This window comes from Aegilops tauschii, chromosome 5, assembly GCF_002575655.3.
Source record: "Aegilops tauschii subsp. strangulata cultivar AL8/78 chromosome 5, Aet v6.0, whole genome shotgun sequence".
Lineage (NCBI taxonomy): Eukaryota > Viridiplantae > Streptophyta > Magnoliopsida > Poales > Poaceae > Aegilops > Aegilops tauschii.
In genome coordinates, this window is record NC_053039.3 from 522,573,076 (window position 1) to 522,586,885 (window position 13,810).

General features: G+C 52.7%; 1 protein-coding gene across 1 annotated transcript; it reads left to right on the plus strand.

Moving 5' to 3' along the window:
* The first annotated feature begins 13,139 nt into the window (after positions 1-13,139).
* Positions 13,140-13,810, plus strand: LOC109741773 (histone H2A-like). Its single transcript, XM_020300855.4, has one exon. It carries the CDS (start codon positions 13,227-13,229, stop codon positions 13,686-13,688), a length of 462 nt encoding a protein of 153 aa, XP_020156444.1. The 5' UTR covers positions 13,140-13,226; the 3' UTR covers positions 13,689-13,810.

A 13,810-nucleotide genomic window follows, 5' to 3' on the forward strand; every position in this document is an offset into this window, starting at 1 on the left:
GCGCAGTCAGCACAGAATTGATAAGCGTTAGACAACCCTTTCCGGACATGAATTTTACCTTCCATGGCTTAATTATGTCCAAGAGGGGTTGGCATTCAGTCTTCTCAGCATGGAGATAGAGATGGTGTCTTTGAGCTCCATAAGCAAGAAAGTATCGTCAAGGTGCGGAAGATCAGCGGAGTGGAGCTGCAGGAAAAAAAAAATCCCAGTTAAGCCCCATAAGGTCTCTGGCAAGCCTCCCTGAGCAGGGAATTGAAGTGATGCGGCAGCACCTGAGCTTTAGGATCATGTCAGACGCCTCTTCCCGCTTCAGATTTTTCAAAACAAGAATGTGATTCTTCCTCCTCCAGGTCATTCGCTGTAACGTGAAAAACTTTTCTGTTTGCATCTCCAGATTTGATCCACATAATACAAGATCTCTGACGCCATCTCACTCTGCCAAGCGCTGCAAAGACAAGCAGCTTCGATTTCAAGAGAAAACGAAGGTTTCATTCCGTAGCAAATACTCCCTCCGTCCCATAATGTAAGACGTTTTTGGTCACTACTAGTGTAGTGACAAACAACGTCTTACATTATGGGACGGAGGGAGTAGCTCTCATTCCTCCTGATCAAGGTCCAGCTGGAAAATCACCTCATTGACTACCTCATGTCTGAATCTCACTTCCTTCTTTAATCTTGTATATCACAGTTTCAGAGCATGAGCGGTTTTTGACAGCTCGATGTGCAGAATCTTTAGAGCATCCTTAAAGCAAGCAGGTTTAGCCCAGCCTCAAGCAGCTTCTCTCTGAATCCCTCCATCCTTAGCCAGCAAGCCTCAAATCTGAACCCCTTATAGTGCTTGACATCCATCTTCTGGAGGATCATTAGACAGTGGCAAAATGGCAGTTGAGGCCAGAGACAACTGATATTACAAGTGGATCAGCTCCCAAGATTAACTCGATCGATTTTGGAATGAGCCGTGTTCTCTCTCTCTCCGTAGACTAGGTGAACCTCTTTCCATTAAGAGCAATTTCCCAGAGCTCAAGATCCTCAGTCACGTTTCTAAAGTGTCCCATCATTCCGAGATTAATGTTGGAGTTGCTTTTGTCACTGACATGGCAAATGAGATTAAAGTCCCCAAGAATCATCCAATCAGGCAACACGCTCTTCTTTATGCTCTTAAGCTCGTTCAGAAAAAGAATTTTGTCACTGTCCTCCGGAGGCCCATACACACCAGAGATGGACCAAGCGGCATTATTGGTCAGATCAGTAATAGTATCAGTAATAAAGTGAGAGCCGGAGGCATTCTTGTGGAAGGAAATATCAAAATCATCTGTGCTGGCAACCAGGATCGCACCCCTTGTACCATTAGCAGCTTTGAAGATGAGGTCCTCAGAAACTCTGCTGCCCAGGACTTCAGCCACAATACTTTTTTATCAACATCAGCCAATTCAGTTTCTTGAAGACATACAATGTTGCACTGGTTAGCTGAGACAAATTTCTGTATCGACCTCCTCCAAGCCGGGTTGTTCAACCCTCTCATGTTCCAGTTCAGGAGCTTTATATCCATTGAAGAAAACAATGCGGTGAACGAACAAGAAGATCTTAGTGAGCATCCACCAACTGGAAGCAGCAACCAGAGATGACATAACTAGCGCAGCCGGAGACAGAGGACCACAAGGCACAATACTCCCTGCCTGGTTTTGGCAACGGCTGTAATGGCGTGGTTGATGGTTTTGCTCGAGTGGCATGCACCTCACCTTGGCTTTGCACATGTGGGTGGTATTTCACCTTCTTCCTCCCTCACCTCCTGTCTTTGTCCTCCCTTCCCTCCGCCTCATCCTACCATCACTGACTAATCCCGAAATCCAAACCTGTGCCACTCACACTTCAACTATCCGAGAGCCGCTGGCTGATGTGCTGCATGAAAAGGCGCTCGAGCATCTCTGCACGCAGGAGTTGCACGGCTTTACCAGTCTGGGCACGCTGGCTCTCATTTCACTCTCCGTCCAGCACACAAAGCCCACTGATAACTCCATGTTGTGTCGGTGACTCGGTGTTGAAGTCGGCTGCATAGCACGCTTACCAGTGAGACCTCCTTCTCACCGACTTTGCATATCGCCTCTGAATAGCAGTGAGAACATTCCACCCTCTCTCCTTTTGATTTGCTCATTTGACGAATTCTGGAGACTATTAATCCATTATAGATCCGTGCATGTGTTTAATTCTTGGTTGGAAGAAATATGTTATAGGAATTGCATGAATGTGGTTCAACTGATACCTGCGACTTGTTTCTTCTTTTGAATTGACATCCCTAAGATGAATGTACTACAACTGGTAGCATTTTAAAAGGGAGAATTTGCAGTACAACATGGACAAAGCATAGGTGCCCCCTTCCACTGAGAGAAGCTAGGACCTGGTACTAATATTGAAGTACAGGTTTTTAGTTAGGTTAAGGAGGATCAGATGAACATGTTGATCTTCCTCTCAAGCTCTTCCTCCTTAGTCCCAACCACGTGACTCAACTCCTCGCCTTTTACTACAAACGTCAGCATCGCCTCTATGTGAAACGTGTTTAACAACCTCCTGCAAAATGCCAGTATATCAACATTCCGAAAAATTCTGCATGCACTGTGAATTGATTTCTGTAGTGTGCAGAAGACAAAAGAGAGAGTGAGAGAGGGGGGAGAAGGTGATGTACTTGTGTGACATCCGCGTCTGCAAAATCGTGATGATGTTGAAGCCAAGTGCTGGACAATTTAGCATTTGATATTAGTGTTTTCTGCATTCTGATGATTGATATATAGGTCGTGATAATGTTTTATGGTCATTTTTCAGCGGTGCGGCTGAAATTGCATTTGGTATTAGTAGTAGTTTTTCTTATCCTGGTGATTGATATAATGGGCCATGATGATGTTTTATGGTCAATTTCCAGTGGCGCGGCTGAAATGTAAATTGCAAGTTGTCACTCTAGTGTCAGCAACTTTGACATCTCTCTTCAGAAAAAGTTTCATGCTCTATATTAGAAAATATTTTTTTAAATATACATAGAACTTTACATCTACTCTCTGTTTCTCCAGGAACATGGTGCCTGTGCCATTCATCATCCTCTACCTGAAGAAACTCGCAAAGAAGCGCTGGGGTGACCCGGACAATGGACCTCTTCTCGAGCGGGCGTGATGAAATGCTGCGCCTGTCGAGGAGTTCCAGTGGCTGATCAGGCTGATGACGTTGGTTGCCGTTCCGTTCCCAGGCACCGGAGTATGGACCGGCGCTATCATCACGTCTGTCCTTGCCATGCCGTTCTGGTCAGGCTTGTCCGCCAACTTTGTGGGAGTCGTCCTAGCAGGGTTGCTGGTAAACTTGCTCATGAATCTCGGTGTGAAGTACGCCATTGGCACGGGGGGCGCTCCTCTTGATTGTATCAACTGTCATGTGGGGGTGCCCTTCAGGGTGTGAAGAAATCGTTGAATACGAAATGATGCTTTGGCTGAATCCACGCCGGAGTGTTTTGGGCACGTTTTGCATGTCCGTGAGAGGAGTTTGTAATAACCCTTGCGAAGCATGTTTGATCAGTTGCAAAGACTATTTCTCATTTCCCTCTATGCAGTTAACTGTCGGTTGATAGCCTTTTTCTTTTGCAGTTGTTCGTCAAAGATTCAGCGTAACTGAAGCGATGTTATTTCACTGAATCCCTTCAGTTTGTGACAAGAGTAGATAGTAGAGATCCAAATCGTAAGATGGTTGTCAAGACGAAAGCTTGTAATGTCACAAACTTGTCTTTGTGGTAACTACTAGTACAAGATACAAGACGGGAGTTTCACTGCCGTAAGATGGTAGATATCCATGTTACGATACTACAATGGGGATGTACAGTACACTAGTCTGTAACAACATTCCATAAGATGTTTTTTTTTTCGAGAACACCTCGAAAGGGGCAGGGGGTTCATGCATTTCATTGAGAAGAAGAGAATTGGTCCAGTTTATAAGGAAAAGGAAGAAGGTGAACATTGGCAGTACTTCCTCCCTCCGTACCTGCCCATTGAAAGGAGAAGTCGAGAAGAACAAAAACCATTGCACAGAAATGAAATTACCGAAGGGAAGCAAGGGGAGATGATACGGTCAAACAAAAGGTGGCATGCAGCACTGTGAAAGCTTTCTTGGCTGCTTTTCCACATGCTTGATCCCACCCCACTACCTCCCTCCCTCCCCTGGACCCTGGTCATGGCCGTGTCGTGTGGGTTCTGGGGTGGGGATATACTCTACAGTACTACTCGGCTTTGGAGCCCGGCAGGAAGATCACCGGAGCTCAGCCCAGACCTGCGTCTCGATCCTCCTCTGTCGCCTGCCAGCGTGTTACTGTTGCCCAACCCCAATCCCAATGGAAGCCAGGGAAGGTAAAAGTTGTGGGGGAGGGAAGGAAAGGGATGCACGGGCAATGCCCATTGCCAATGGAAGGAAGGCCGAGAAGGGACCAGGAGCCAGGTGCGAATCATCTGCTCTGCTGCATGCACTGCCACGGCTGGCCCGCGCTGCCGACCCGAGCAGGGGGCAGGGTGGACTGGAGTTGGTCCACCCCACCCGCCTCCCTCTCCCTCGCTCGTTGCTCTCACTGGTCGCACGGGCCTACATGCTTACATGGCAACTACGCCTTCGTCCTCCATCTCCATGTGCTGCAGCGATGCCATGATCTCGGCCAGGGGCGCGTCTCCTTGTACGCGTCTGTCGATCGGTCTCTCCATGCCCGCGCGCCGGCCGCACGATCGTGCACAGGACACCGCCTGCCCGTCCGTGCCTGTTCCTCACGTCTCCGTCCGTCCGGCAAGTGCGCGGCCTACTTCGTACGCACCCACACGGCCACACCATGCAAGGCGCGTTGCCTAATTTTGCTATGTCGAGGTGATGGCCGGCGGTGCAAAAAGGGAGCCGAGATGATCGGGATTGCATCACGGCACGAAGATGCACGACCTCCTTGCTTCTCTGGTTGAGTGCACGACGGAAACTTCTTTGATTCATCACACTAATAATCAATGGCTTGTACTTGTCGGTGACCTTGTGGGTGACACACAGCAGGGGAAGGAGACAAAGCACTCGGCCGTGCAAACGCCGGTGAAGCAGAGCATGAGGTGAACACACTCGCCGTCGCGCCGGTGCTCTAGTGCAGCTCATCTGACGTCCTCGTGAACCGTTGGGAGGGCACAGAAGCGGCAGGCCGTGACCACCGCGACTAGACTATGGTGAGCGCGAGACAGGCACGCCGTGTGTCCAGTCGGCGTGACGCTCCAGCTGGAATACAACTAGGTGGCCGCCTACATGCCAAGACGCGATTCCTCTGTACGCGACCGGCATCACGAGGCAGGCGCAAATCGGCGGTGAGGTGCATCGGTCATCGGGCTGCGAGCTGTACATGGCGGCCTTCTCCTAGTGTTCCTCCCACACCACCTTGGGCGTGAGGCGGCGCCGCCTCAGCCTCCACAGGTACACACATAGTGCTGCCAAGAATTGGGATAGATGGTGAATATGACAGGTGGACCAACTTAGTCAGTGAGACTAGCAATTGATCCTGGCCAGGATCATAATTTTTCCGATGCACCAAACGGATTCAGGGTCTAGGTTCATCGGGACACGGTCCGCCGGCCGCTACCTTCTGCAACACCTCACACTCGCGCTGCCTCCGGCGGCAATCCTTCCGGGCAAGGTTCTCCACCTTGCAAGGATCCGGCGATCCGTCGCCGTGCCGTGGCCATGGTGGCAGACAGCAGGGTGTCGACGACCGCAGACGTGAACAACGAGCAAAGGAGGGAGGCAGGAAATGAAGGACGAAAGCGGGAGGAGCTCAGTCGAAGTGGAAGGATTAGTAAATTTGCAGATGGGTCCAACTTGACGGGCGTTCCTATATCCGTCCAGGATATAGGCTGAGTATGGGGAGTGAGGTCAGTCCCCATACACAGCAGTGCATTAGTTAGTTTGTGACAACATTTCAACAGATGTCGTGTTCCGTTCCGTCTGAAAAAGGAAGAAGGCGCGGCTGGTGAGCATTGGCAGTGCTACCTATACGCCGATTAGAAAGAGAGATGGAAACAAACAAACAAACAAAGAATCACTCCACAGAAATTGGTGAAGGGAAGCGAAGGGAAGATGATAAAACAAGGCAGCAGTGTGAGCCACCCTGGGTCCCACCACCTCCACCTCCCTCCCTCCCCTGGTCGTGGTCATGGTCGTGTCGTGTGGCTTCTTGGGGCCCACCATCGCGATCCTCCTTTCTCGCATGTGTTCCGCGGCAAATACCAATGGAAGGAAGGAAAGGGAAAAAGTTTGTGGGGGAGGAGCGAAACGGATGCCCATCGCCAATGGCAGGCCGAGAAGGGGACCCCAGGTGGTCAAGGGTGCGGACGAGATCATCTGGTGCATGCATGCATTGCCAATGGCCTGGCCGAGACGGCTGGCCCGCGCTGGCGAGCAAGGCTGGGTGAAGTGGAGTTTGGAGGGTCCCCGCCCCGCCACGGCCGGCGATTCCTGGCTTCCTGTCTGCCGCCTCCCTTTCACCGTTGCATTTCTTGCCGCCAAGACACGTGTCCCTTCCTTCCCCTTCCATTGTCCTGTTTCTCCCTCCCTCGGTCGTCTCCACTACCACATAGGATCCGGTCCGATCAGATCAGCTGTTTTTGGTAGAGCCGCTCTGAACCTTCGGTCCGTGCCATGCCAATGATCCGCTGTGGTGCATGCGCCGACGACGTGCAGTACAGGTGGTAGCGCGTGTCCGTGGCTTGCCGGCGGCCGTCACGTTCCACTCCAACCGTTCGTTGTTGTTGCACACGACACGATCGGATCCATCCACCTAGAAGATCGACCGATCGACCCGGCGCCAAATCACGCGCGCATCATTCCATCCCGCGCACCACCGGGCGCCAAATCAACCAGCAGTCCCTCCCTGGCCGCACCGCGCGAGCATCGGGCCAGCGTGCCGCCATGCGTTCCAATTCTCCAACGCGCGCGCTCGTGCACCGTTTCTTTCTTTCTTCCTACCACGCGCGCGCGCACAGTGATATGCCATCTTTTGTGGCCGACCTTGAAACCCATTGTTGGGCCGGCTGGGCCGGCCAAATAGTAGAAAACAGTTTGTGTGCTAGTGTTTTAAGTCCCGGAAGTAACAGAATTAGTGTAAAATTGTAAAAAGATGGGCGGGCCACGGCCCATTCGACGTTGCCGTAGCTCTGCCTGTGCGGCCATCCAACCGTGTCCACATACATTTCAAACGGTATTTGAATAAACGAGACGATTTTCATGCAAATCCGATAAATTTCATTTAAACCTGACTGCATTCATTACATTTTCGACATCTTCATTAAGCAAAAGCGTCCGGACCCTAACCTAGTCTAAATCTCCAGTCAACGCCCGTCCTCCAAAATTTTGTTGTTCCCCTCCGTGTCCATGCTCGCAGCCGTGAGCCGGCGAAGTGAGGTTGCGGTCGCATGCGAGGAAGAGAAGATATGGGACACCGACTGGCCCACATAGGACACGAGGCGCCGCCGTCTCCCATGTCCTACTCTTCCTCGTTGGAGTCCGTTGCCTGAACATGGACGGATCGACATCGTGGTCGCAGCGGCGCCAACAATGGCACACAACTGCCGACGTTCCCGTCCGCGACCTCCAGTGCCATCTACATGTCAGGCATCACCGCACGAGCGTTGCACATGACCTCGTGGAGCGCTCTCTGCTCCTCGAGGAAGTTTGGGTACTCCGTGGCCATGGCCGACACGGCCTCCTCGCTCGCGAATTAATCCTAGATCTGGCCCTCTGTCAACCAGTGATGCGTGAGGGCAAGGTTGTAGCGATGCTCCTCCTGTGACATGTTGTTTTCTGGCAAAAAAGATATAACGTAGCCATCAATATGATGGTCTTCCAATTCTGAAACTAACTGGGATTGGCCTGTTGACTTTGCCCTTCCTTTAGACAAAGAGCCCCCACTTTCGCCAAAAGACCTCTGTGTGTTGTCATTCAACTCCACACAAGCATGTCCCGTTGGGCTACTTGTGTCTTCGGCAGATACAAAGGAGAAGTGACGGTCGGTTTTTGTGCAATTTACTTGTATGTGTATACATACACGAGCAGAAACGCTGGTGGATACTGGGTACATGATCACGCACACATAGCGAAAGAGGACCGGGTGCAAAAGCAGCCATATCACCAGCAGTACAGGAGCCCGAAGTCCCGGACACGACTCTCTGCTTCTCCCCTGAACAGAAACAGTACCAGATATAGTATTTTTAGTTTGTTCTGTAGGCATTCCATGGCCGTCTTCAATTACTGCAGTGTTTGGATGGCTCGCTGATCTCTTCCCGCTGGTTCTGCAGGACGATTAAATTCAGAGAAACAAGATCTTTCCAAGGGGAATGCAAAGAATTTGAACCTGCCATGCATCTACTATAATATATACTCCCTCCATTTCTAAATATTTATTTTTTTAGAGATTTCAAATGGACTACTACATACGGATGTATGTAGACATATTTTAGAGTACAGATTCACTCATTTTGCTCCGTATATAGTCACTTGTTGAAATCTCTAGGAAGACAAATATTTAGAAACGGAGGGAGTAGAAAGAAGTGCAGCCTTAATTTGGCAGCAGTGCTGGCACGCCGTGCCGTCCTTGAAGAGCGCCTTGCTAAGCACGGTTGTCCTCCGCGTCTCGTGCCCGGCCGATTATAGGTTGTCGGCCGTACACGTATAGTCCTCGTCGACGAGGTCCTCATGACCTCATCACAGCCGACGCCATGGCGACCAGGGCAGTCGACCTGAAGGTGCCCAAGGACGAGAGCGGCGACTCATCCGCCGGCGCTGCGCGTGAGTTTCCTCGTCATCGACTTCCACGCGTCCGGTGAACACGTACCCTGTGTGACGGTTGCTCCCGCCGACGAGCACGCCGCTCGTGTCCGACGGTGGTCGGACGTGGCATCCTCGCGGCCTGGTCCAAGTGACGCCACGATCGGATACCGCCATGGACACACGGAGAGTCAAGTACAACATCATCTCGGAGACGTCTGCGGCCGGACTCTGATCATAAGATACATTCGGCACAGATGGCGAACGCCAGCTCGCTCGACAAGATCACAAGAACGGCGGGGGCATCCTCGACATCAGCACTGTCGGGGGCTCGACGCGGCTGGTGGCCGGGGGCCGAGTTCGTCCTCCCACGACTGACTTGAGTTTATCCACGGTGGTGATGTCGAGGATGCCCCCGCCGTTCGATCAGCCAAAGATCGATTGTGTTCATGCTACGTACGTTCACATATCACCGGAGTTAGTCAATTTTATGCACGGTGTTGTGTCATCGGTGTAAAATATTTCGGTGAGCTACACAGACAAGAACGCCTCCCGCGCGCATCGCAGCAGCGGCTTGCCGCACATCAGAGGAGCCTCTCCCGTGACGCTGAGGTCCCGACGCCAGCGTGGGACGAGAAGACCCGGAGCGCCATGGCGTGGTTGCAGTAGATGCTCACCGGCTCTGGTCGCCACGCCGCAGACGACCTTGCTGCAGTGTCGGCGTGTCGGAGTCGGACGTGCTGTCATTGTTCCGCCTCACCACGTGGCTGCGGCGCTGCTCGGCGGCATCGCCGGTGGCAAGGCCGTGGGGGAGGTGCTGCACTTCCTCTTCCGGCCGTCGGCAATGCGAGAGCTCGCCGGCTGTAGCAATGGGGTATTGGGGTTCACGGCTCCCGTGGCGTGCCACGTGCATCACCCTTGTCGTCTTCTTCTTTCCGGTCCTCTCATTCGACCGGCGTAACGCCGGGGTCCATGGATTGACCGCTCGCCACCAGGCTTGTCTCCCCCGTACTGCTGCAACCGCCACTCTGCATGGCCACTCCTCCGCCCAGCCCAGCTTCCCCCTCCTTGGCTCCTTGTCCCTCGACCCGACTCGCGATCCATAGGAAGGAGCTGAGCTCGGCGGTTGCCTGTAGGCCGTAGTTTATGTCGTTTACAGTATATGACATGAAGATATTTTCTTGCTGAACCTAACATGCATCTAACAGAGGTACGGATCCGGCCCGTCCATGCTCATCATGCACCACACGTGTTGCGGCTGGAGCTCCCAGAGCTGCACCTCGCAGCCCCACCGGGCGAACACCACCGGCGAAGCTCTGGCGGGAGACAACGTTGGCCAGGGACACCGATTGGGGGGGCGCTTGAGAATTACCCTCTAGGACGACGCCGGCGCCATGAGGAGATGCCGCAAGGGCGAGGCAGCCGCCGTGCGAGCGCCGTCCTGCAGTTTACATGGAGGCAGCCGGAGTGCCTCCTCGCGTGGTCTTCGACGGGGCGCCGGCGGCCTGGCGGGTATGAGTGGATGAGGTCGACTTGGCGGCTGGGCGCGAGCTAAGCAGCCGGCAAGTTGGATGGGCTCGAGGCGCCAGTGAGTTGGTCGAGTTCTAGGTCAAGACTCAAGACCACTTCGACGGCCAGAAGACCGGCAGCAATGATGGGAACGGCACGACGGTGCGGCCTGAGTTTGCTTCATGTTCTCTGTTATGGCTTCAATGGACAACTCCCGTGCGTCACTGTTGGCGCAAAACCCTAAACCCTAGCTCGCCGGAGTCCTCTCTCTCTCTCTCTGCACACTTCACTCTGGCTCGAACCAAGGAGAAAGAAGAAGGGAGGAGGAAGGAGACACGGTGGACACAGAGAGCTTTTCCGGCGCTCGAACGCCTGCCGCACGAACGGCCAATTTTTCTCCCGAGCACGAACTCGACGCCCCAGCCATTACAAGGATCACCGCACTGGTCTTATAGCCAGAGCCGGCGCCAGGGCACGCACCCACGCCCCCTCTACCTCGTGCGCACGATCCGCCCGCTCCCCTCGTGCCCACGACGCGCGCGGTCCACGGCGGGCCTCCAACAGATCAGCCACGAGCACACCGCACGACTCGCCAACGGCCTGGCCCTAAGCCTACACACTTGGCCCACGCACACCCCGTGCTCCACATGCACGCACACACGCCACCCTGCCACGCACCCGACGCGGACCGGACCGCGCCCGACATGTCCGGTGCACGCACGTACGCGCACCCGACACGCCCTGGCCGTGGCTTATTGCTAACAGTCACCATCGCAGCCATGCGGAAAGGAGACTAGGGGCGCCGGGCGCAACGGGCAGGACGACATTGAACGGGAGTGCAACAGGGAAGAAGCGGGCCGTGGTGGGGGAGGAAGTGGCGACGCAGCGGTGACCCTGTTCCTTGGGGCGCGCTGGTAATCCTGGTCCTTGTCCATGGCATCAATCTACAAGTTGCAGTCCGCCGCCTCTCCCACAAACCCGTCGCCTCCGCCCTGCACTGCACACCATGGGCGAGCACGAAAGCCCCAGCGTCCATCCAAGCAACTCACGCTATCCGGTGGCGCGTACGTGCTGCCAGCGCCGGCCAGTTCGTCGTGGCCATAACCGCAGGCCAGGACAACACCGTCGTGTAAGTGCCGCCAAGCACACTGCTGGCACCGGTGGTGTTGGGACATCAGACTGTATCAGCCGGGGTGAGCATGGCGGCTCGGCTGCAGCAGAGCGACGGATCCTTGACGCCACAGAGGTGCACTCGAAAGCGATGACGAAACACCTGACTCAGCCGGACGAACACCGAACAGAGAACCCAAAAAAGCACAACCAACATAATCCTTTGCCACTGTTAACAGATAGGCAGCCAACTCTCTCCCCTCTCCCTCGTGCGCACGTCTTGCATGCATGATCTCCATGATCTCATGCAACGTCGCTATGCCGGGGGCTCCGCGCCTTGTGTTGTACCTGTACTATATATTCATTGAGCAATTCATCGGCAGCGCCTAAGGTGCATTGCCTCTTCTTCTTCCTGCCTTTCACAGCCACGCCCCCTCACCAGAAAGACGGGTAGTAGCCAGCTTCCTAGGAGGCCTGCAGCATGCAGATTAGTTCTCTTCTATAGATGCGTATTCCCTCCATTCCCAAAAGTAAGGCGTGTTTTGTTTCGTTAAAACATGCATTTGATCAATAATTATACTCCATAAATACAAGGTTATATGACATGAAATTTGTTTGACTAGAGTCGTAGTTAAAAGTACTTTGTTATAATACTAGTGATTTTGAGGGAAAGACGTGCAATTTAATGTCCATCCAAACACACATACGCAACCCAGCCAGGCCCATTCCAATTGTTTGGCCGGGCAGCTCAGGGTTCCAATCCAAAACAAGCTTTTGGTAACCTTTTCGCTAGGTCCAAATTCGTCAAAGCGAAAGACGATGCCTTATCTTATGTATTTGGATTTTCAGGTAAGAAATGGATCACAAAGATAGATGAATGAGGAGAATTTACTACACTCAAAAGCAAAAGCAAACATCCCGACTCTTTCTTGTTTGACGGGCTTACACTAACCATGATGATATTTTCGTATACATAGTTTATTGTGCATGAAGGTGCTTATTCTGCCTTTTTATTTTCGTTTAGTGTTCATCTTGTACACCATAATGTTATCAGAAATTCAAGCCTAAAGTACGGATGACATTTGAAGGGTTCGCGGTTGCGGAAGACGCTTGCCGTAACGTCACAATATTCGTGTTGCCATCGTAGTGAATTTCCAGCATGTTAATTGCAACAGGCGTGTTCCTGTTACCTGTTATTTCAAAGCTATTTGAGATACAAAAGGCTTATGTAATCCCGCAAGAAACATAAATTCGGAAATCTACAAACTAGCTCTTACTGTTTCACACGGTTTTTACACCAAAATTCAAGAGAGAGGAAATTTATAATCATATTACGCCCGTACAAAACAAAAGAGTAAATTTCTAATAATACCTGGCATGTCATATGGATTTGAGTTTACATAACCAATTTATAATTTTGTGGTTTCATTCCTTGACCCAATTTTTTTCATGAGAAAAGATTCCTAGTGAAAAACCTTGTATCCAAATAATGATCCCCTGGCTTTATGGGTTTCCTTCCATTTATTTCTTCGGTTGACAAAATATTGACTGAATGATAGGAATGCACAGTGTAATTTTCGCATCGCTGCCGTCCATTCGCCACCGATCCGACCGTCCATTGCCTGTGGTCGCGGATCGTCGGGCCCACACCATCCCCTTCCCGCGCCGTTTAAATAGTCTGCCCAAACCCGTCGTCCAACACAACACTCAAATCTCAAATCCCGATCGCCAAATCTCTCCGCAGCAGCACACTCCCGCCCTCTGAAATCCCCCATCGCGCCAAATCTCAAATCACTCTAGCCGCCATGGACGCCTCGGCCACCGGCGCCGTCTCCAAGGTGAAGAAGTACGTGGTGGGGCGCAAGCTTGGCGGCGGCCCTAGGAAGAAGGCGGTGGCGCGATCCGTCAAGGCCGGGCTGCAGTTCCCCGTCGGCCGCATCGGCCGCTTCGTCAAGAAGGGTCGCTACGCGCAGCGCGTCGGCATGGGCGCCCCCGTCTACCTCGCCTCCGTCCTCGAGTACCTCGCCGCCGAGCTTCTAGAGCTCGCCGGGAACGCCGCCAAGGACAACAAGAAGTCCCGCATCATCCCGCGCCACCTGCTGCTCGCCATCCGGAACGACCAGGAGCTCGGCAAGCTGCTCGCCGGCGTCACCATCGCGCACGGCGGCGTGCTGCCCAACATCAACCCCGTGTTGCTCCCCAAGAAGACGGCTGAGAAGGAGCCCAAGTCGCCCAAGAAGGCCGCCAAGTCCCCCAAGAAGGCTTAGTCGATTACTAATGCTTCGTAATAGAATTAATGTTCGCTGTTTAAGTAATGGTGTTGATATAGTATGATCTGTTCTGCTTTGGAAAAAAAAAAATGTCAGAAATCTCTCTGACTTATAGTAAA